Source organism: Anastrepha ludens, chromosome 5 (assembly GCF_028408465.1).
Source record: "Anastrepha ludens isolate Willacy chromosome 5, idAnaLude1.1, whole genome shotgun sequence".
Classification (NCBI taxonomy): domain Eukaryota; kingdom Metazoa; phylum Arthropoda; class Insecta; order Diptera; family Tephritidae; genus Anastrepha; species Anastrepha ludens.
In genome coordinates, this window is record NC_071501.1 from 50988116 (window position 1) to 51011295 (window position 23180).

The 23180-nt window shown below is 36.5% G+C and overlaps 1 protein-coding gene across 2 annotated transcripts in view; it reads right to left on the reverse strand.

Annotated features, from left to right (window-relative positions):
- Positions 1-513: 513 nt before the first annotated feature.
- LOC128865397 (voltage-dependent calcium channel subunit alpha-2/delta-4) overlaps positions 514-23180 on the reverse strand; it is a 175927-nt gene continuing 153260 nt past the window's right edge. Inside the window, exons 12-17 of one of the 2 annotated variants that reach the window (XM_054105732.1) lie at positions 20077-20181; positions 19701-19962; positions 19171-19638; positions 14457-14612; positions 14248-14395; positions 514-14158 (exon numbers count right to left, since the gene is read on the reverse strand). In XM_054105732.1, coding sequence (XP_053961707.1) covers positions 13965-14158; positions 14248-14395; positions 14457-14612; positions 19171-19638; positions 19701-19962; positions 20077-20181 — 1333 coding nt within the window. In that variant the 3' untranslated portion in view covers positions 514-13964. Of the gene's footprint in view, positions 14159-14238; positions 14396-14456; positions 14613-19170; positions 19639-19700; positions 19963-20076; positions 20182-23180 lie in introns of both variants that reach the window. The other variant, XM_054105731.1, reaches the window with a different exon arrangement.

The window sequence follows — 23180 nt, forward strand, 5'->3', positions numbered from 1 at the left end:
GATTGGCTGAAGCATCGTAAAATCCTGTAACAAATATCATTCTAACATTTTAGTCGTAACTATTGGCATTTATCTCTGTATTTTATGTCTATGTATGTAAGTGTATATGTACGTGTGTGAGTTTGTCAGCATTTGCAACATTTGTGTAACTTAATCACACCCATTCATTGACACCCAGACGGTCGTTCAGTCGTTCAATAAAAATTTCATTTCAATTGGTGAACATCAAAATCCAACCCGTTTTCAATTGTCAAAGATACGTTTGCAAAAAAGTTAAAAAGGACAGATATAGTACAGGGTGGCGCAAAATTAAACACCCTATCGGCAGCTATAATTTGTGCAAATGGCGGCGTACGTCAATCATAGTTGACATTTGTGAACTAGGCAGCTACCAAGGAACGTTAAGGGGGTCTCTTATCAGTCGGCTTTAAAAAATCGATTTTTTTTTACTGCAATTATAGGAAAACTAACTTTAACCCGCGGCCCCGCTCGCGTAGGAGTAGTTCTGAGCGATTTAAGATATGTATATAAAAGAATTACAAACAATAATTTCATAGAAAATAATTTTTTATTAATAACCATAATATTACAATACCCGGCATCCGTTGCTATGCCTCGTTGAATAAAATCAAAACAACCAATCAGAAAAATATGAACAAAATTATTTTTATTAATTTTCTATCTCAAACCGTTTTTGAACTTTGCATTTGGATCATAGTTGAACAGCTTATGTGAATTATGAAGTCTAGAGTGTGCTATAAATGGTGGGAAATAGGAAAAACTAAGATTTTTTAGATTAAATTTAAGCAAATATTCGATTATTAGTGACGAATGAGAGTGGTGGCGCAGCCTGGGGGCTGTGGGAAGGGAGTTCCATCATAAAAACATGCCTACAACCTTCATTGGGTGAAAATATGATTATATAAAAATTTTTACGTCATTTGGTGTTCTCGTTTTGCAGTGATGCGCGGACAACGTACAGACCTTTATAGTATAGATATGCCCTCAAAATTTTATAGCGGAATTCATAGTGATTTCGGAGTTACAGGCCTGTGTACCGTCCCTCGTGTGAGTATACTGTTTACCTTTTGAAAACTTTGAAACACGTTTTCTCAAAACCATGTTTTTCAAAATGGCGTGTAAGATTTTAAAAAGCGACGAAAGTTATCGTTTCAAACCGATAATCAATATAAAGATAATTAAAATGCGGTACTAATTAACTAACAAAATACAAAAAAAAAAATCATTTTTTAATGTTATTTAACACCTTTTTTGAAAAAAATAGCGAAAAAAGCACTTTTTTCAATAAATAATTGTGTGCTCATTTTTTCATATTTTTATACAAGTGTAGTCTATTATATGCGGGAAAGCCTTCTGCATAAGACAATATTTTTCTTTTGTGTTTTGAAGAAGTCCTCGAGAACTACCCGTAAGTAAGGCTAGTAACAGTAACAAATATTTAATAATGGCAGAACGTGAAGATTCTGATTTTGATATTCTAAGTGGTTTTTTGGCAGAAGTGAAAAAATTATCCAAGTCTTGTAAATGATAAAGCGAATTTTGTACAAGACAATAAGACTCAATTTTATTCTACATAATTTCAAAAAACCCATTAAATTTGCATTCGCTGGAAACATGTTTGGTCGTTGTGTAAGTGAGTCTGAAGACTTTGCCCCAAAAACAAGTCTGCATAATATCAACGCTTCAAATGGCAAATATGGGGTATCCATTTTGTTGTCAACTGTTCAATATAATTAGCAAGCATTAACACCGATGAAAATCCCAGCCTTGAAATGTAACGAAGATTTTCTCTTGGCAACAAATGCTACTTTGGACTAAGTAGGCAATTGAGTAGTAAAGCCCTCTCTCGACGAACAAAACAAATACTCTACAAGGCTCTTATCTTGCACGTCCTAATGTATGGCGCAGAAGCTTGGACGATGACAACATCCGATGAAGCGGCGCTTGGAGTGTTTGAGAGAAAAATTCTGCGTAAGATTTTTGGACCTTGGCAAGCGATGGAACGCTGTATGATATTTACGTCAAAATAGTCATAGCATAGCGAATGTATCCGAATGGATACAAACGGACGGTGGTAGCAAAGGAAGATCAAGACCTCCTCTGCGTTGGTAAGATCAGATGGAGAAGGACTTGGCTCCACTTAGTGTGTCCAACTGGCGTCGGTTAGCAGGAGAAAGAAATGACTGGCGCGCTTTGTTAAACTCGGCCAAAATCGCGTAAGCGGTAATCGCGTCAATTAAGAAGAAGTTATGGAGCTGCAAAGAAAAAATAGGTTGAAAGTAAATGTAAAAAACTTGCACAACCATCTCAAGATCACGCGTTGGGAGTTATAAAGTTTACTAATTTCAAATAACACAAAATGGCATTTATTTCAAATTATCTCTTGATTTCTTGATATTAACGATATTACAAATGCACTGAAAAATAAAAAATATTGCACAGCGGTTTTTCTTGATGTACAACAAGTATTCGGTCAAGTCTGTCATTCGGGAATTTTATATAAAATTTAAAAATAAATCTTGCAGCTCCATACTTTTAATTGCTAAGATCATATCTAACATATGCTCTATCTAACATAATACTCCATAAATATCGGCGTTACGTAAGACAGCGTTTTGAGCCCGGTTCTGTACACAATTTTCACTACTGATTTACCTGACTTGGCAGATGTAAACATAGCCACGTATGCTAACGATGCGGCCATAATTATACTCGTAACACGTGAAGCGCCAGAAGAAACCTTTCACTGTGTGCAGAAAGAGCTATGTGAAGTAGAGAAATGGTTAAATAAATGGAAAATTATAGTTAATCCCCAAAAATCAACTCATATATACAACCCTCAATCTTAGAAGAAGATAGTGGCTGTGCTATACTCAAATTCCCCAAACTACGACAGTTAAATATCTTGGTTGTTCTTCTTGATAGAAGGCTGACATGATAAGCAGTGTACTGTCTTTTTAGAAAGAACTCCCAATTCAGCCGATTTTGACTTATGCTGTACAACTCTGTAGAATAGCCAGTCACTCAAATGTTGAAGTGTTCCAATGTTATTAATCGAAAACTCAAAGGTTCTTAGTACAGGGCCCGCCATATATCGTTACGGATTTGAACTAGGTATTATTTGAAGAATGGTAACACTTAGCTGTCATCTGATTTGACAGAAAATTAGTTTTATTTTCCGCTGAACGAAAATGGTTGTGTATGCGCTTAAAGAACGCTGGGAAATATTGCGACATTACTTTGAAAAGATGGCGCTACTTGCCACACAGCGAATGCTACGATCAATCTTTTGCGCACTGCCTTCGAAGATCGCATTATCGATTTGACGCCGTTGGATTATTATCTTTGGGGTGCCGTCAAAGACCAGTGTTATGCCAACAAACCAGCAACAATTGATGCACTGAAGACCAACATACGCGATGTCAAAGCTGAAATACAATCGAAAATGTGTTGAAAAATTGGACCGATCGTATGGGATGGTGATGGCTAGCCGAGGAAGCCATATGCATGAAGTTGTATTCCATCATTAACCGGAAGGATTGTACTTCACAATGAAAAAACCGTTTGGAAAAATATTGAGTAGTTTCTTTTTTATAATATAGCATTTTTAATTCCGTAAAGTTATATGGTGGACCCTGTATATATACATACACACACACAATATATGTAGTATATTCCACATACTCGACATGTCTCGTGAGTAATAATGCCTTATTTACACTTTCGTACAAATGCATTTGTTGGCTTCTCATACTTACATTTCCAGCTTAAATACAAGTTTAAGTATATACTCGTACATATGTACAATACATTCACAAATTTTACAAATTCCTTGCATACGATCCATAATTTTGCATATCATTACAATTTTTTCAATTTAATTTTTTTCAAATTTTTTTTTTTAATTTTATTTTATTATTAAATAGTAGTATTCGCGTGTTAAATGCAAGTGTGTGTAAAAATGAGTGTTGCGTATATGTGTGTGAGTTCACTTAATGAGTTTGAATGCGTATGTATTTATTTAATATTTAATAGTTAATTAATAAGTTGCATTTTTGTTTTTTTAGTATTTAATTTACATTTTTTGTTTAGTATTAATTAATGGAAGACATTTTTTTATACAAGTTTAAGACACAGAAAATGTTTTTGTGTGTGAATTTTTGTTTTTATTTTTTTTACGCCTCAACCCTTCATTGCATTATTTTCATAGTTATCGATATATTTTGTTTCCCCAAACATTTCTTCGTACTTTTTTCCTTTACTTATATCTTTGCTCTTTGCATAATTTTCCTTTTCTTCTTATGTTAGTGTTAATTTTAGTAATAAAAAAAGGAATTACATCAATGAAAGTTGAAAGTAAAAAAACAACGCTTTGTTGCAAAAAACGCGCAAAAACACAATTTGATTATGAAATAGACGATATGTTTAATTTTTATTAATTTTATTTTCAATTTGTTTTAGTTGTTTTATTGATTTAGCGAAAATCCGCGAACACTGCAAATTTTGAATACTTGAATTTTTAATTTAACTTATTTTTTGATATTTTTGCCAATTGCAATTGCAGTGAGAAATGCGAAAATTTTCACGAAAATTTAAGCATTTTTTTTGTTTTTTGACATTTATCAATTTTTTGCTTATTTAAGTTTTCTTTTTCGTTTAAATTTATTCTTATTTATGACTAATTGTTTTAAATATTTTTTTTTTTTGCATTTTTCAAATTGTTGTTTTTTTACTGCACTTATTTTTTACTTTGTCAGTTTCATTTGTATAAAGTTTTTATATAAAATAAATCGCTTGAGTAAAAATACCAACAAAAGTGTTTCTTCCTTTTCCTTCATTCCTTTTTGAATATTTTTAGTATAATTCGTTTGTTATTGCTATGCCGTTTGGTTGTTTGTTTGCCTCTCGTTTTGACCTTACGGCCGCTCACTACATTGCGTACAGGGTATATGTATGAAAACTTCTTAGTTGCATTTATTTTTTATCTATTTGGTTTTGTTGTGGAAAAAATCGTCAATATTGTATAAGTACAATCAATATTTGCATACATACATACATACATATTTTTTTGTTTAAACTGATATGACTTTCAGTAATTGCATTAAGTCTTTTCATTTAACTTCGCTTGAATTTTTTCATATGTAATTTTGTTCTTTGTTGTTGTGACGCTGTGTATACTTAAAATTTATAGTTATATGGCATCATTTATGCATTTGCAAAACGAAATATACAAAAGTAAAAATGAAAATAAAAAATATTTACGCAAAAAATTTAAAGGTGCAGTGCATATTTGTGCGCTTCTGTAGATGGTGCAAGGAAAATAATTTTTTAAAAGTCAATCTATTTACCAATATTCTCAAAGGTTTTTGATGCCAAAAAATGTTTGTGCTTAAACTGTGTTTTTATTAATTTTTTTTTTTCATTGTTTTTATCATTTTTTTTTTTCTGCACTGACTTGCAAAGTGAAAACTAAAACATTATTTTTATTACACTGTATAGCACTCAGATAGGCTTTTGAGCAAACCAGTTTTGAGCAAACATGGTTTGAGAGATTTAGTCATAAGTAAAGAAGTGCTTTCTCCGATTTTCGAAGTTAACCGAGAATCCAAAATCAAGATATGAGCCTTCGAAGTTCGAAATGGGAGCTTCAGCAAAAAATCGTTTTAAATTAATGCGTGTGAATAACAAAAACAAATATATGATCATGCACCGCTTGCTTCATGCGCTTAAATAGCATATCATATTTCTAGCACAAAATTTTATTACAAATGCTATTAGGGGTCAAAGAGCAGATCTTCGAAAAATTAAACACCTTATAAAGGGTGGCTACATTTCAAGGGCTGATGTTGAATGGGAACCACACCTAAACGTCAAGCTTTTTTCTGCATTTCATTCGACATTTTTCAATTTAAGATACACACAATCGAGCAATGCGTTAAAGTTATTCAGGCTTATTATGAAAACGGGCGTTCAAATCAAAATACATATCGCGCACTTCGTGATTTTTTCGGTCAATTTAATCGTCAAAATGTGCGTACAATCGGAAAAATTGTGCAAAAGTTTGAGCAAACCAGGTCTGTAGGAGATGTGAAAACACCAGTGCATGCTCGTATAGCTCGTGCTGCAGAAAATATTGCTGCTGTTCGCGATAGTGTGATTGAAGTACCGTCCACCTCAACTCGTCGTCGTGCCCAACAATTGCACCTCTCACGCCCGTCGTTGGTGAACATTATGCATAAAGACTTGCATTCACACGCTTACAAAGTACAACTGACTCAAGAACTAAAGCCTCTTGACCATTTCAACCCCCTTGTTAATGGTGAGAATGGTGGCAGGAAATGGCAACAGTGAATGACCAATTTTCGAAGAAAATCATTTTCAGTGATGAGGCACATTTTCACCTCAGTGGATTCGTCAATAAGCAGAATTGCCGCATTTGGGCGAATGATAATCCAAGAGTGATTGCCGAAAGAGTGACAGTTTGGTGCGGTTTATGGGCAGGCGGCATCATTGGGCCGTATTTTTTCCAAAATGAGGCCGGTCAGACAGTTACTGTGAATAATGTTCGCTATCGTGAGATGATAACGAACTTTTTATGCCCTGAATTGGAAGATATGGATGTGGACGATATGTGGTTTCAACAGGACGGTGCCACTTGTCACACAGCTAACGAAACAATGGCTCGTTTGCGCGAAAAATTTTATGACCGGATAATCTCATGTCGCGGCAATGTCAATTGACCGCCAAGATCATGTGATTTGGCACCGTTGGACTTCTTTCTTTGAAGTTATTTGAAAGAAAAGGTATACGTCGATAAGCCAGCAACAATTCAAGAGCTAAAGGATGAGATAATTCGGCACATTAACGGCATAGAACCTCAATTATGCCTCAGCGTCATCGAAAATTTGGACCATCGGATGGAGGTGTGCCGCCGAGGTCGCGGTGGTCATTTGGCCGATATTTTGTTCCATACGTAATTGAATCATACCAATATTATCGTAGTAAGGAGAAATGACAATAATTTTTTAAAAGAATTGTATTTTATTCAAAATCAGCACCGGCCCGTAAAACTTAACCCCCCTTTATTTTAAATATTATTTGACCGATTTTTTAAAAATTGGTGTTGCTGTAAAAATGCTTAAACTCTATTGCCATGAATATGCAATACTATATACTTTGTATGTAAAAATGAAAAAAGGCCTTTTACAATGAAAAGAACCTATTTTTTGTAAAACAAAAAATTAATAAATAAATAAATAGTTGGCGCGTACACTTCTGTGTAGGTGTTTAGTCGAATTTCTCCGTCTGTGTATGGTATGTGTCTACAAGTGGAGTGACCTACAGTTTCAAGCCGACTCCGATAGGCAGATATTTTTATGAGTAGCTTTTTCATGGCAGAAACACACTCGGCGGCTTGCCATTGCCTACCGAGCGGCGACTGCTATTAGAAAAAAACTTTTTCTTCATTTTGGTGTTTCACCGAGATTTGAAGCTAAGTTCTCTCTGAATTCCAAATGGTACTCACGCACCGAAGAGCAATTGCTATTAGAAAAAACTGTCATTTTGCTGCTTCATGCGCGGAGACTCGAACCTACACTTTCCCGAATGTTAATTACGCACCAACTCATTCGTCTACGGCGCTCGGAATGAAAAATAAAAAATAAATTTAACAAAAAAGTAATCACTAATTAGTAATACTATTGATTGCTTTTTTACTTATGCCTAAATCTCCCAAAAAATTGAAAAATGCCTTAATCTCCTAAAAACCCAGAAAAAAAGTCAATTCGGCCATACAGTGTTTTAATTGAAAATAAAACCTCTCCTAAAATCAATCTTTTATAGAACAATTGGTGTTTTTAAAATGTATTCTGTTTTTTTGTTGTTTTTTTTTGTAATTTTTACCTAGCTTCGAAATACTTGTCATGGCATGTGGAGTTATTGAAAATTAACAACAAAATTTTGAGTATCACTATGTCTATACTTTAAAAACGGATCGGTAGGAATTTTTGTTACTTTTCTTTACATCAAAACTGTTCAACTGTATTTTTCCATTAATTTTTTGCTGTCAACAGTATTTACACAAAACATGTTTTTTTTTTCAATGCGAATATACACTAATCATCTTAGTCCTTATAGTTTTAGTTTTTTTTTTTAATCATAAATTTTGATTTTAAATTTTTTATAACGTCAATAATTTAACTACATTTATATTGAATGTATTACACTGTACTAAGTGTGCATCAAATATGGATTTATTTCATCCGCGCACTTATATTTGAATTTATAAAAAAAATTCTCAAATAATCAAACAATTTTTCTAAACTTCTTCAACACACTCACTTTGTTTGTCTACGCTCCACTTAACGCTTTCCATACCTGATACCCTTCTCACATGGCTTAGCATGCTTTCAATAAATAGTATGTGTATTTAAATGCTACTTTTATCCCTCCAATAAATTTCAACAAAAAATTTAAGCCTATAAAAATTGCTATATTCATTTACTAAAGTCTATTCAAACAATTTGGTATTTTTTATGCATACGAGTACTTCGTTAATTACCAATAATTAGCCCATTACTACTCGTACATTCAGATGTATGCAAGCTGTCAGCCAATAGGTAATCGCTTGAATTTTGTAGTTTAAATTTATGTCCGTAACTACTTTGTTAGTATCACTGTACTAATACACTTATTTTTTCGCTATTTAGTACTAATCAATATTAACATAGTCGTCGCTACTAAATGATTTTTTTTTATCAATATACATGAACTACAAATACTAAAGTTGCTTAATTCTTCCTACCTTTTTCTTAATGAGTTTCAATACAACTAATTGGAATTAATTTTGCTTATTAATTATAAGTTAGTTAAATTAAATATTTATTGTCTACCAACTTGCACAAAATCATCCATTTCGTTTTTTTGCAATTTAACTACATCTTATCTTTATAGGAGGCATTCAATAAACTTATTCCACTTCTATTTGAAAAACGAAAATTCGCCTTTGGAAAAAATCTGTCGGTTAAAAGATTTAGTGAAAGGCGGAAGTACTTTTGGGAAGCATGGCGGGGCTGTTATGAGTGCCTAAATATCCCAGAGTCACCAAATTTTGTGTAAATTTCTAGTCTGAAAGTTCTACAGAGAGTCCATACTGCCTTACAGCCTTTAAACTATAAATTTCTAGGGTAAATTTCTAGGTTACATACAAAGAAGTTCTACAAAGAGTCAGTACTGCTGAAAAATGCCCATTTGTCTCAACTGTCTATTTTCTTCTCTTTTTTCAATTAGTAAAATATTCCGGATCCGATGGAACAGCGAGCTGTATGAGCTATACCGAGACATGGACAAGTGAAGCGTAATAAAATACAGCGAATGCGTTGGCTTTGTCATGTCTAGAGGATGAAAGGAAGTGTTCCGGCACGGCAACCCGTCGAGAGGGAACCGACTGGCGTACGAAGGATCTACGTTGAAGAGATCAAGTGAGGGTGTCACTAACTGGCTCTAGCAAGCAGCGAATCGCGCTAGATGGCGCAATGTTTTAGATTCGACCAAAATCCGCATACGGTTGTACATAGAGCCGTCTAAGTAAGTAAGTAGTAAAATATTACTTCTGCATCATATGACATAATTTCCAAGGCTCTGAATCCGATCTAACATTCATCAAATGCTTCATTACTGCAGACAAGTCGTGGGTTTATGAGTATGAGACGCAATTCAGACATCAGGCGAGTGAGCGGAGAGCTCTGAATGAACCAAGTCTAAAAAAAGAAATCGATGCTCATGGTTTTTATAGATTACAAGGAAATAATACGCCACGAATTTTCACCAGAAGATCAGACAGTTAATAAAAACTATTATTTTAGCACTACGAGATGTTGGCGTGAAGCAATTCGTCAAAAAAGGAAGGATTTGTGGGAAAACAACTCGAGGATTTTGCACCAAAATAACGCATCGTCGCACAGTGCCATTTTTATCTGTGAATTTTTACCAAGAACAAAATTAATACCTTCCAAAATCCATCGAATTCAGCTAATATGGCTCCTTGCGCTTTTTTTCGTTTGACCGAGTCAAAAAATACATTTTAACAGCAGAAAGGAGGTAATGAAACAATCGAAGAGCCATGACTATACTGCAAATAGAGTTCCCGAAATATTTCGAGAGCTGGATCAAACGCTGGCGTAAGTACGTTGCAATTGATGGCAAGTACTTTGAAGGCGATAATATCACTTTTTAGGAATAATCTTTTATATTTTCTGAATATATTCCGTGAACTTTTTGAACAAGATCGTATTCTGATACCGAACGATTGGCTATACCATCGTTTTGTTTCGTGTAGAGCTGCAGCTTGCCCATATCTTATTTTATATTCTGACGCACTTCTAAATCTTCTGTTGAAATCGAAATTAATGAATCGATCTGCTGTGCATGCATTTGCGAAAAATATTCGTGAGTCTGGCTTGCTAGTGCACATCAGTCAATTTCGATTATAAGTTACATGAGTGTAGCTGTGATATCCGAGAAGAATGTGGCTTCTGTCGCTAGGAGTACGCAACAGTATATCCAAGAAAATCTACTCGCATCTGATATCAAAAATGTAGCACTTCTTGAACCAGCCTAAACAGAATTTTTCACAAAGATTTCAGGTAGTGATGGGCAAGTCCGAGTTGCTTTAGTCGATTGTCAACATTGCGTAAACATATTGATGCTTTCTGTCGTAGATGAATTGCTGATCGCGAATAGCCGTGCTTGAGTTAAAGTAACATTAGCTAACAATCGAATCATGGACCAAAACATACGGGCTAGTCAAGATCGTTTGGTTCTCTCTCGCAGTCTCTGGAAATTAATTGCTAGTCGCTTATAGCATACGATAATAATCGTTCAAAATACCTCGGACTAGCTTATGACTCATGCCAATTTATTTATGCATCCAATCAATATTTGTGGAGGAAAAACGGAGTCACTGGAATTTCATTGATATATTAATTGAGGTGAAACAAAAATGCTTATAATTATTGTTTGGTAAAAATGAGATGAATTATAGTAATAATTGGAATTTTTCCTTTTAAAGGAACATGAAATAGGACATGAAAAAATTGAAAAATATTTCAATTGCACAGTCGGACACCGAGTCGATGATTCACTCGATTATATCCGGAGTTTTTTAGCTGCATACACCGATAACTATGATTTGATAGCTGAGAATGACAAACTGTGTTGACATTTCCCTTCAGTAAAGTTTGGCAAGTCATGATGAATCGTTTAACACCAGAACAACGCTTCCAAATTGTGGAAATTTACTTAAAAAAAATAAAAACCCTACTTGTGAAGTTCTTAGAGCGAAGTGTTGAAGAAGACGCCGAAATGTCGATCCGCCGTCATTCTTAACTGGTTGGTCTTTGTCCCTCGACTACATGAAAAATTTTACGTAAGCAAAGAACTTGCAGCTCGTGCAAGAATTGAATCCAAATGACCATCGTTTGCATCGCATTTTGCAGATTGAGCTCATTAAGGTTTATTATTCAGATTTGTAGGAAAAACCAGTCAAAAATTTAACTGATCGAATGGATTATGTAACTCGCAGCCGCGGTGGCCACATGCCGTCTATTAAAAGAAAAACATGAAATTATTTACCAGATTATAATGAAAAAATAAAGCATTCTAACAATATTTCTTTTTTGTATTATCATTTCAACTTCTCAAGCTCTTAAGAAACAGTCGAAAGCAACGATGGCGATTCTCTCGATTGTTTAAACATCTCTAACTCGTCCATCACTAATCTCAGGTTTTTTTACTTACAGGGTCTAGAGCAATCAGCATTTAAAGATAAATAGTCAACTACTCCGTTACCGATTCTGAGGTTGGGCCTAAAAACGCTCCAATTGAACGCCGAAGCTGTTAGGAAAATCGGCTTTTTCACGCATTATATTTTGGTTATTTTAGCAAACAAAATTAGCGCATTTGTAGACCGTAAATCCCTCACTTCATATTAAAGAAGCCACTGCATCTCTAGAGAGCAAAGGTTGGTTGCAGGCTGATTGTTGTTTCGATAAATGGAAATGCTTGAAATGCTATTTGGATCGATATTTGAAGAGAAAGATTCTGGCGATCTTTGAGATCTCAGACGTTTGGTCTGTCATGCCATGGAACTCATTATGAATCGGTATTTTATTTGCTAAGTTCGTCAATACCATTATCAGCATCCTTGGCCAGTTCGAAACAAGAAGGTTCTGCGGTGAGCACACCAACAAGGTAGCAGCTGTAGAGCAAAAACAAAATGGCGTGCTTTTTTTATGGCCTAAATTCTTTATACAACAACAAAGTGAAAGTTAAACAAAGTTTGACAATTAGAGAACCAATAAAATTGGAATCATAGTTGTTATCGTTGTTGTTGTAGCAGTAACTGTGCCTTGTCAGTGTAGTGTAATCACCGGTCGTCTTCGTCTAGCTTATCTGACGGTAGGCCCAGGAAACTAGCTGTTTCAACGGGTTGGGTCCAGACGGAGAAGGGTGTTAGATGAGTGGGCTTGATGGGGCATGTGAAAAGGTAGCTAGTGTCGTGCGGGGTGCCTTCACATGCCGTACATATGTTTAGTATGTCGGGGTCAATTCTGGATAAGTAGGAGTTTAACCTGTTACAGTATCCAGAACGTAATTGTGCCAAGGTTACACGGGGCTCTCGGGGAAGTTGGAGCTCTTCGTTTGCGATTGGTGGACTTCGATAACGGCATTCGGGGAATCATAGTCGCATCAGCAGCTGTTATTACCTCGTCGATATGCCTCGGTCTGTATAACCTTTTAATAATAAGAAGTAAAGTTTAAAATTTTTAATTCAAAAATACGGTAGCTATTTGGAATTCTTTTACGCCTCCTAGCATGCTTGCTGATTTGGTATTTCTTATATAGTTTTTAAACGCGACCCTGCGCGAAAGCTGAATAATTAAAATCAGGTGATCTCAGCGTGGCCAAATTTGATTGTTTTCCCGCCTTTAGAACTCTACAGTCGGTTATTTCCCCAGATAGAGTTAGCAGCAGTTTACTTTTCAGATAAAAAAAGTTCTCAATAACTTTCGATTATTGACTTTGATACGCAAAATTTAATTTTCTGTGAAAACAGGTTTAAATGCCCTTTGATTGGAGAGATTTTACGCAACAATTTTTGGATTCCTAAAGTTTGAAGTTTACAGAAACTCATACAGTATGCACTGTGGAATTTTCGATGAAGACCTGAAATTCAAATTTCACTCTAATTCTCGCTTCTTTTAATTCGCTTTTAGAATGGAAACAACATAGAATATTTCCTTACTCGTGATTATTCCTATACCGAAATTACTTATACTATCTCTTGGAAGTATTTTCTTTTATAAATGCAATGCTTAGCGTTGTGTGACAGAGGAAGCTCCGCATTTTTGGTCACGACAAGGAGACATTTTTTTCGGCTGTACAGAAGAGTACAAAGATTGCATACCCATTTAGTTTGTAAGAACACGAATGCGTTTAACACTTTTATAGTTATTGACTTGAGCACCCTTAATCTTTTAAAAATGCGCCCCAACCAAAATATACTTCCTAAAAATATACAATTCGTACAAAAGTTATCCAAGTACACCATTAACCTTTGGCGCGCCTAACTTCAGATTTTTCCTTCCGCATTACTAAAAACAAAACTATGTAGATTCAGAAGTTTCGCCTAATCAATATCAATTCTGAACTTAATTCCACTAAGTTACATGCACATATTTATATGTATATTTAACAAAGAATTGTATACTCAGTAAATATTATTGGTTGTTTATCTTTAGTGGCTTTGTTGGTATGGAATTACTTGCTGGCATTACTATTGTTTGTTGTTTGCTGCGTTGTTTCATTCTATGTTGTTTACTTAGTTCACTCTCCACTGCTGCACAATTTTCACCTGTGTGTTGTAGTTCTTACTGCACTTAGTATCACGCAGTTGTGACCGTAAATGTCACCACCAACATGAGCAGATGCGCTATGACGAGCGAAATGGGCGTTTGCAGGAGTGACGTGGCACGCCCACATTGCTGTATTTCAATTTCTTCTGGATGATAGTTGATACATTTTTTGGGTCGGCGACGCTTTGAACTCTCCTGCGACTGGCGACGCGCGCTGCAAGCACCTATAAATTGAGCGAGAAAATTGTTAAGTTGTTAAAAAAATTGTTTGCTCAAAACTTGATTTTCGAAAATCCATTTATACCAATAGTACCCGACTCCTCTAGTGGTTCTATATCGAGCTGTTTGGAGCCGCAAGGACACAATGTGTCCACTACAAGCAATATCAGGTTGCTGTGTGGTATTTTTTGTACGCTGAAGGGACGTTCACATCCTGACACATGACAATTTGTCAATTTGCCCTAAAAGGTAGAAATTGCTTAGCTTGTTTTTTATGGAACTCATAAATGATAAGAAGCTCACCTTAAGTGGGTTATTTTGGCCGCCTTGATTGAGACGCTCTGGCTGCAGCATATAGAGATCTGTACGGAGATCACAACGACGTGCGTGTTGGGGGTCTGGCGATATGCGTGGCCCGGTGTGCGGTTTATGTTGCTTAGGAGCTGGTGTTGTGTATTCCTTGCAATGAAAAAAAAGCGATAAATTAAGAATAATTAGAGGTACATATTTATGTGTGAATTGAAACGACAGTAGAAACTCGATTCTTCTACACACGATACGATATATTTTTTTTTTCATTCCGTACTTAGTATTTGTGACATTAGAAAAATTTTACCTCGATACTTCCAAAATATTTTGTTTTGTCATTGTCTTTTGCTCTTTTTACGTTATATTTTTTAGAATAAATCTCAAAGAAGTGCCGCCGATGTCATTACTGTAATGACATTTTTTGAATTGAATTAGTTGAATGAATTTAGGGGAAGTACCGTCTAATTCATTTGCTTTCGAAATGCCCGTTTTGCGTTAAGTTTTGCTTGGTGTGGTCTCATAGGGCAAAAAGAAAATTTACGTTGCTTAAAATAAAAGAAAAAGCTGACATTCTGAACAAATCAAATGAGGGAATTTCCAGCAATGCACTAGCTAAAATTTTCACGTGCATGGAGCAACCACAACTCCTATTAAAAAAATGAACCATCCATAGAAAAGTTTGTTACGCGATCTGAATCCAGTCTAGGTAAAAGGAAAATTCATATGATTTCTGAGTTTCTAAAAATGGAAAAGGCGTTGTTCAATTGGATTGCGGATCAAAGGGCGAAAAACTTACGAATTAGTAACCAACCCACTAGAAATCTGAATCGTGCTTTATTGACCTCCAATGATGACCAGATCTGTAGTTGGAAAGAACACTTTGAAGTAATTAGCAACATCGCTCTTAGCAGTCAATCTAGCTTCGAAGTGGGCAGCACACCAACCACCAGCAAAATAACAACATCTTGCCCTAGTCTAGTGGATATCAAGAATGCAATCAAAAAGCTGAAGCTCCACAAAGCCACGTGCGAAGATGGCACTGACACTTCACTGACATGAAGGCACACAGACTAGTCACGCTGGCACGCACTGTCGGACTGGAGGTCAACAGAGCCTAGGCCAAGGCTATAAGAGTCAACCACATCAAAGCAATACCTATAAAGATTAACGGGTGTCCGGTGGAATTTTTGAAAGCTTCTGATACCTCGGCTGCACTAACACGACAGACGGTGGAGCAGATGAAGATGTCAACTGCGGCTAAACAAAGTAAAGGCGGCGCTCGTGCGAATGAATACAGTATGGGCGAATTCGAAAATCTCCAGACGCACTAGCCCGCGAATATTCAGCAAATGTGTGAAGTTTATATTGTTGTACTTAAAAAACCCCTAGAAAGCATCACGAGAATGGTACTGGACAGGAATCTACCAAGAAGCAGAGGTCACGGTCGGCCAAATACAATATCACTTGGTCGATGTTGCGCGATGCCCACTTCGCATGGGGCGGCATAACGATGAGCTACCAAAGCAGCAAAGGTCATGGGTATGCTAAGTAGATTAATGGCAAACATCGGTGGGCCAACACAGAGCAAACGAAAGCTAATTATGGCGCCCACAAGTTCAATTCTCCTGTACGGCAGCAAAACCAAGCGCAAAGCACTGGAGGTTGTGCAACGAACAGAGTTTCCTCAGCCTACCGCACTGTCTCAGGCGCTGCAATTTTCGTGATCAGCGGCCAGATACCCATCGACCTCATGGTCCGGGAACGAATGGATGCGTGGGACTCCAAGAAGAAACACGCCATCACTAGCTTCTCAGAACGAAGATGCCAAACCAAGCTGCGGTGGCAAAGCCGAAGGGACGCTGAACCGAGTGGCAGATGGAGGGCGAAACTTATTCCATCAATTGACAAAAGAGTCCAAAGGAACTTCGGAGAAGTGAACTACTTCTTAACTCAGTTCCTCTCGGGCCACGGATACTTCCGGAGTTACCTATACCGTACAGGTAAGGTAATCGATTCCAAGTGCATATACTGCGAAGCACCGAGCGATGACGCTGAACACAAGTTTTTTAGTTGTGACAGATGGCTCGCGGAAAGAAATGCTCTGAGGGAGCAGATTGGCGACATCGCTCCGAGCAACATAATCAGCAAAATGCTCGAACGTGTTGACAGCTGGAACGCGGTAAAGAAATACATCGAGAACGTACTACGAAAAAAAAAAGATTGACCTCGACACAATGCAACAAAGTGAAGCCGCACAGATCGAGATTCTTGTGACGAGTCTATAGTATGAAAGCTAGCTACAAATATGGTGGACCCAGACGTGGGTGAATAAAATTGGTCCTTTATGGATGCCGATCTGGGCCCTCCCGAAGTAATATAGAAAGCAGGGAAGGGTGTCTCCCTAGAAGGAAAGGAGGGATCGTTTTAGTGGTCACACCTCACGACGCAGTAGACGACGGTCGCTGTAAGTGCGAAGGCATTTTGAACCCTACCTCACCCACAAAAAAAAAAAAAAAACAAAATGACGATGGAAGAGTCTTGTCGAGGCCTTATGCTACAGAGCGGAGGGAACAAGGATATAAAAAAAAGGTTTAACTCAATCAATTAATTTTTGGACAAATTTAACAAAATAATTATGGATTCAAGTTTGACAAAAGGGGCAGATATACAATGCCGATGAGTCTGACCTATTTTAGAAGGTCTTAGCTCAAAGAAACCTCGGCTCGGATGGATAAGTTCAGTAAGAACAGAATAACGTTTTTTGCTTGTACAAATGCTGGTAAAAATAATGTTTATTGGTAAATCGGTGAATCCACGTTCATTGAAAAAATTTACTGATATACTTGTTCTCTACAAAGGAAATACAAGTGCTTGGATGAACCTAGCGTTATTTGAAGAATGGTTTCACACAACATTTGTGCCAGAGGTATGTTCATTTTTTGTCAAAATAAAAAATTCTGTTTTAATCAAAAATTGCTTAAATAAACAGGTAAGGAACTCTTTTAACGCGCACACATTTTTCTGGAAAAAACATTTCTTATTGATAATTTTCCCTGCCATTGCAAAGAAAGCGATTGAAAGAGCTATTATGACCAAATATCGGTAATGTAATATACTTTCCTCCAAACTGTACGGCTCTAATGAAGCCCATAAACAAAACGTTATAAGGTTTACTAAATTGAATTACAAAATATTCCTCTTAAGTCACATTGTTTATCGTGGAGGAGCTATCGATTAGTCACTGTTAAATATCGAACTAAAAAATGCAATATGCTTTTTACGTAGTGCATGGAACGCTCTTACGGCAACTTCAATTCAGTCATCCTTTCAAAGAAGAAGAAGCGTGTGACTGGGATTGTGACGATATCATTCCTCTTTTTGAGTTACAATTACAGATATCTGATGATGCATTCAATATTCAATTCATTGCAACATTGCTTCGGGAAGTAGAACCATTGCAGCAGTCTACCAATCTTAAATCGAGCAATGGATTGCTGCACCTCATTTGAAACCCACAACTTTAAATGAAGAGCACTGTGATGAAGACGACCAAACAGTAGGTGAAGGAACTAACGACGTGATACTAGAAACGAATAAAATTACAACGGAGGAGGCAATAACAGCATTCAATGTATGCTTGGATTGGGCAGAGCGAAACCATGCTTACTTAAGGGAGGAGCCTGCTTTTGGGGCTTCAAAAAATCGTTTTTTTTGCAAATGTCTTCCCAAACTATCCAATGTGTCCTCAAAATTTCAAAAGCAAAATAAAAATTTTTTCGGAGTTACAGAAGAAATTGTGAGCAAGTCCAGCAGGTATACGAGCGGATTTTCTATATACAAAAACTTTGTCGCGCGATTTCTCGGTTTTTTATTTTTACGATTGGCGGGAAAGGTAGGGAGAAAGTTAAACGTCCCATCGAAACGAGATAATATTGATTGTATTCGGAATTAAATTCTCTTCTAGTTGAACCTAAAAAACCTGAAGAAAGTTATGATTAACCCACGTTTTAATCAATCTAAAGTGAATTTGTTTTTCCAAAAAAATTATTTTTTTTTTAATTAGCGAAAAATTGTTGAATTTCCCACTTTTTGTTTAATTTTCTTGGTTTAACTAGAAGCTATACTATACTAAAATAAAAATATTTTTGGGGTTTTGGTTTCAGGTGAAAATTGCGTCCTGCATCTTTCCCGCCGCACGACACATGCACACTCGAAGCGCCTCGGCAAAATGCTTGTACTAGGCACAATATGATATATATTTTAATGAAAAAATTTGAGAAGACTTTTGAAATATATAACAATAATAACTGAAAGTTTCAATCGAAAATTTCTTTCCTTCCCAAAAAAATCCACGATTTTTTGAAGCCTCTAAAACAGGCTCCCCCCTTAAACAATGTTATGATGCTGCAGAGGTTCATAAACAGTGCAAAACAAACCAAAATTCAAAATTTCTTTAATTTCAAATGAAACGTATTACTTTAATATATTAAAAACAAGTAAACTTGGATTGCTATTAGTAAAAAAACTGTTTTAATTTGTGTGAAAAAAAACCTCAGCACTTGTGACAACCTCGAAAATTGCAAGAATCGAATTTCTACTGCATTTTATTATGTGACACATCAAACAACTCCTAATAATATTTTTCAGAGATTTTTTCGGAATTTTCATATCATTAGAGGTCAAACCTTTTCAAGTTCTCTTAACTTACCACATCAGCGGTAGTGAAAAATTCATCCATTTCCTCATCGATGGGTGAGTTGTAATCCTCGAAAGGTTCATAATCATATGAGGGCTCTTCAAAGACATCTTCATTGTAGGTGTAATCGTCCTGTGGCCAAGCATGCAACGGTGCTGGTAATATTGACAACCAAGTGGCGCTCAACGATATCAAATATTTCATTAGCCAAGTGGAAGCGCGGTGTGGCTGCAGTGAAGCGCTTGCAGCCGTATAAGGATTGTCAGCATCCGAGCAAACACCTTGATAATCATTGATAGTGACGCGCTTATAAATACGATCTTGCACTAACGAGTCCATTATAGTGCCATCAATTTGACCAAAAAATTTGCCTGAATGATCACCCTGCTCGGAGATAATAACAAAGCCATTATTGTCCAACACATAGCAGTCGAGATCATCTGAGGCACATGTGCGGCGACAGCCTGTCATACCGGTACACTGAAAGACATTTTTATTGTTTATTAGTATGTCTGCTTTAATTGGCTGCATTATATACTAACGGTTGAGGTTATGTTTATGAAATGTTTCGCCAATGAGTCCAACTGAAATTGCAATCCGACGACAGCGGCAATAGCCTTGTGACCACGATGTTCGACAAATATTGCATGCGAAGCAGTCACAAGCGTGGTATTCAATTTGGGTGCATATCCAGTGGCAAAGGGCACGCTATAGACAAAGCTGTCCTGTTCGACGGTGTGTTGATCCACGGCTCGTTTATACCAGGTCATGTCCATCGCGCGAGCGTTGTCCTCACTAAAATGACTGTTAAGAAAAAAATATGGGTTTGCTTAGAAAAAAAATCGTGCTTAAAATATTATATTATTATTTTATATTAGTTGGAAAATATGTCAAGTGGCTGGAAGTTTAAGAACTTACGGCTCAGGTGAGTCTTCTGGTCTTTTGATGTGATCAATCCAACGTAGCAGACCCGAACGTGTGGCAACAAAAGAAGTGGCAACCAGAAACTTTTGATAACCTTGCCTGTAAATATTGTAATAAAAGCTATTGTAATGAACAGAAATACATATTAAATCGTTCATTTTTGTTTTAAGCTGGACCAACAACAAGGGGATGTGCTAATGGGACATTCTTTTTTAACTCTGCTTGAATTAGAGCAGAAATAATTTGTTAGTTCCAAATCGGATATTTATTTTTAACCAACTGCTGACAGATTAGCTTGCATAACGGGCTTTTAAAATGTAGGAGTTTTGCTTTATCTCTATCTCTCTCTCTTATGGGTAACCCACTTCGCTTTCAACTTTTCTCTCTGCGAAATGGCGCCCTAAAATACGAATGCGCATTCGATAAAAAATAGAGTATTATTTTCGAAAAGTCTTTGAATAAACATAATAAATAGCTATCTAAAAGAGGGAATTCCTGAAAAGCAGAAGTTTTGCGCTTATCTTAGGTTCGAAAATATGAATGAGTACTGCTGATGCAGAAATGAACTCCGCCTTTTCTCTTTCCTTCTTTCATTAAGATCACACACCTAGTAAAACACGAAAGAAAAAAGGTAGCTATATGCTCAGACCCACTCTACGCCCTTAATTTCCTAGCCGATATAACAGCAGCTATTACACAAATAACATCAGAAATATTATCACACAAAACTGCCCAAAAAATTATTTTAATATAGGTGCCTGGGCACCAAAATATATTTAGGAGCAATTTCGTTGCCAAATCGGCCAAATAAACTCATCAAAGTCCAGTAACTACCACAGAAACTTACTCGATATTTATATTAAAAATCATATTAACCAACACTTCGACAACAAACAACACCTCGAATGGAATCTTGTTAATAACTGGTACAACTACACTGGTACTACTACACTTTAACAGACTTCCTACAAAAAACAAAAAATAAAAAAAAAACACCTACACGACTTGATGATACTTTAAAATTTGAACGCCTTCGGTTAGTCATCATCATCATCAGGTAGCGATTACAGCTCAGGGTAAGCTTTAGCTTCATCCACAATCCTCTTCCAATCTGCACGGTTTATAGCAACAGATCTCCACCTCCTAACTCGTAGCTTTTTCAGGTCGGCTATGGCTTGGTCAAGCCAGGTTAACCTTGGACGTCCTCGGGCTCGGGTCATTAGACAATTCGTTGATTAAAAACATTTTTGGGGGCGGCTGTCTTCCATGCGCACAGTGTGTCCTAACCAACGAAGCCTTTGGGATTTAATGTATTTCACGACGTCTTCTCCCTGGCATAAGTTTAGCAACTCATCGTTGTAGTGGGGCCAAACACCCTTCGGGGTACTTTTCGTTCGAAAACTTTTAAGCTACTTTCGTCTTTGCTTGTCAATGTCCAGCACTCGCAGCCGTAGGACAGCACCGATAGTAGAGGCGGAGTTTACATTCACGTGTGAGCAATTTGGACTTCAGCAATTTTGTGAGGGCGTAATATGCTTTGTTTGCTGCCATTATTCTGTCTTGTATTGTGTCGTAACTACTGTTATCATTTTTATTAACACTCCCAAATATTTGAAGTGTTGAACATCTTCAAAAGTTAATGCCCCGATTTGGATGTTTTCAGGACTTCGTCTTTCCTCGCTGCGGGAGACCTTCAGATATTTAGTTTTGCCTTCATTTATTCAAAGGCCTACTGATTTTGCCTTCGGTTAGTACACTCGAAAATAACACGGTGGACATTCAACTGTAGAGAACATACATCATTGGTTATCATTATTTTCCTGATTAGTGCTTCACGGATTTTACATTTTTTGAAGATTGTTGGCATGGTCATTCGGTTGATGGTGTCAAATGCTTGTTTGAAGTCAATGAAAAGCATTTGCTTTTAATTTAAAAGTGTGCGATGTAAGTTATTACATTAAAATTACTATATAAAAGTGCTTTCGGTCGCTTTATCTTGTTCTCATATTTTTGTGGTTGTTTTGGTTTAGAAACAAGAAAAATACAGCGCGGGAAATTTTTGCCTGAATTTGAGCAGGGACACATTTTAATATGGAGAGAGAGGCTTTACAATGCGAGAGATAGCTTCATAATTAAAATGCAGCAAAACTGTAATTTTACATAAATAAATAAACTAAATAACCTTGCTGAAATTAAACACAGTCTTAATTTGGAAGTTACTACCCGCCGTCTTCAACAAATTCTGCAAGCGGATTCTAGTCTAGAATAAGTAAAACAAGTATCTAAACCACACAACACAAACGGACCAGACTGCCATTTGCAGAGAGGTACTAGTTTTGGGACGATAAATTGGAAGGAGTATGTTTTTCCGATTAAAAAAAATTCAATCCAGGTGGCTTCCAAATATATTGGTATGAGAAGCGTAAGAAAAAGGAGAAGAGAAAAGTTCATAATTTCGGAGAGGGTTCTGTCAAGTATTGGGCAGCCATTACTATCAAAGGCAAAACGCTTATATGTATGTGTCATGTCTACACAAGTTAATAGTGTCTGTTACATAAGAGCGTGGTCACTGTTACACGTAGATAAAAAATCAGAGCGTCCTGTTTCTTTTTCTATGACATAGAGGGCGCTTCAGTCCTTCATGCTTTTTGTAAAAAGTCAGCAGTCTTCAATTGAGTGATTTTTCGAAATTAGTGCTGCTTACGCCCCTCGCTTTAAGGCAATTTTCCCATGTTTGCATGAAAAGGGACCCAAATTAACGCAAACTGCTGCTGCGAAATATATGGGAAAGTCGAAGCAGTTCGTTAGCAAGTGGATAAATCGCTATAAAAAGGTCGGTAGCGTTGATGATTTTCCTGATCGCGGAAGTCTCAAAAAAAGACGAAAAAAATATTCTCGCATTGTTCTCGAAAGATTCAACTTTGATTTTACGTGGAGCTGCTGTGAAATTGAAAGCAAAAGGTGTTGACATATCTTACGGAACGATTCGATACAGTCAAATGCGTTACCTGGAAATGATGAGTGCATATACAATGATATAGGCATACCCTTGCAAACATTTAAGCAGCTTATCTTTGAGGGAATTATAAGGGCAGCGA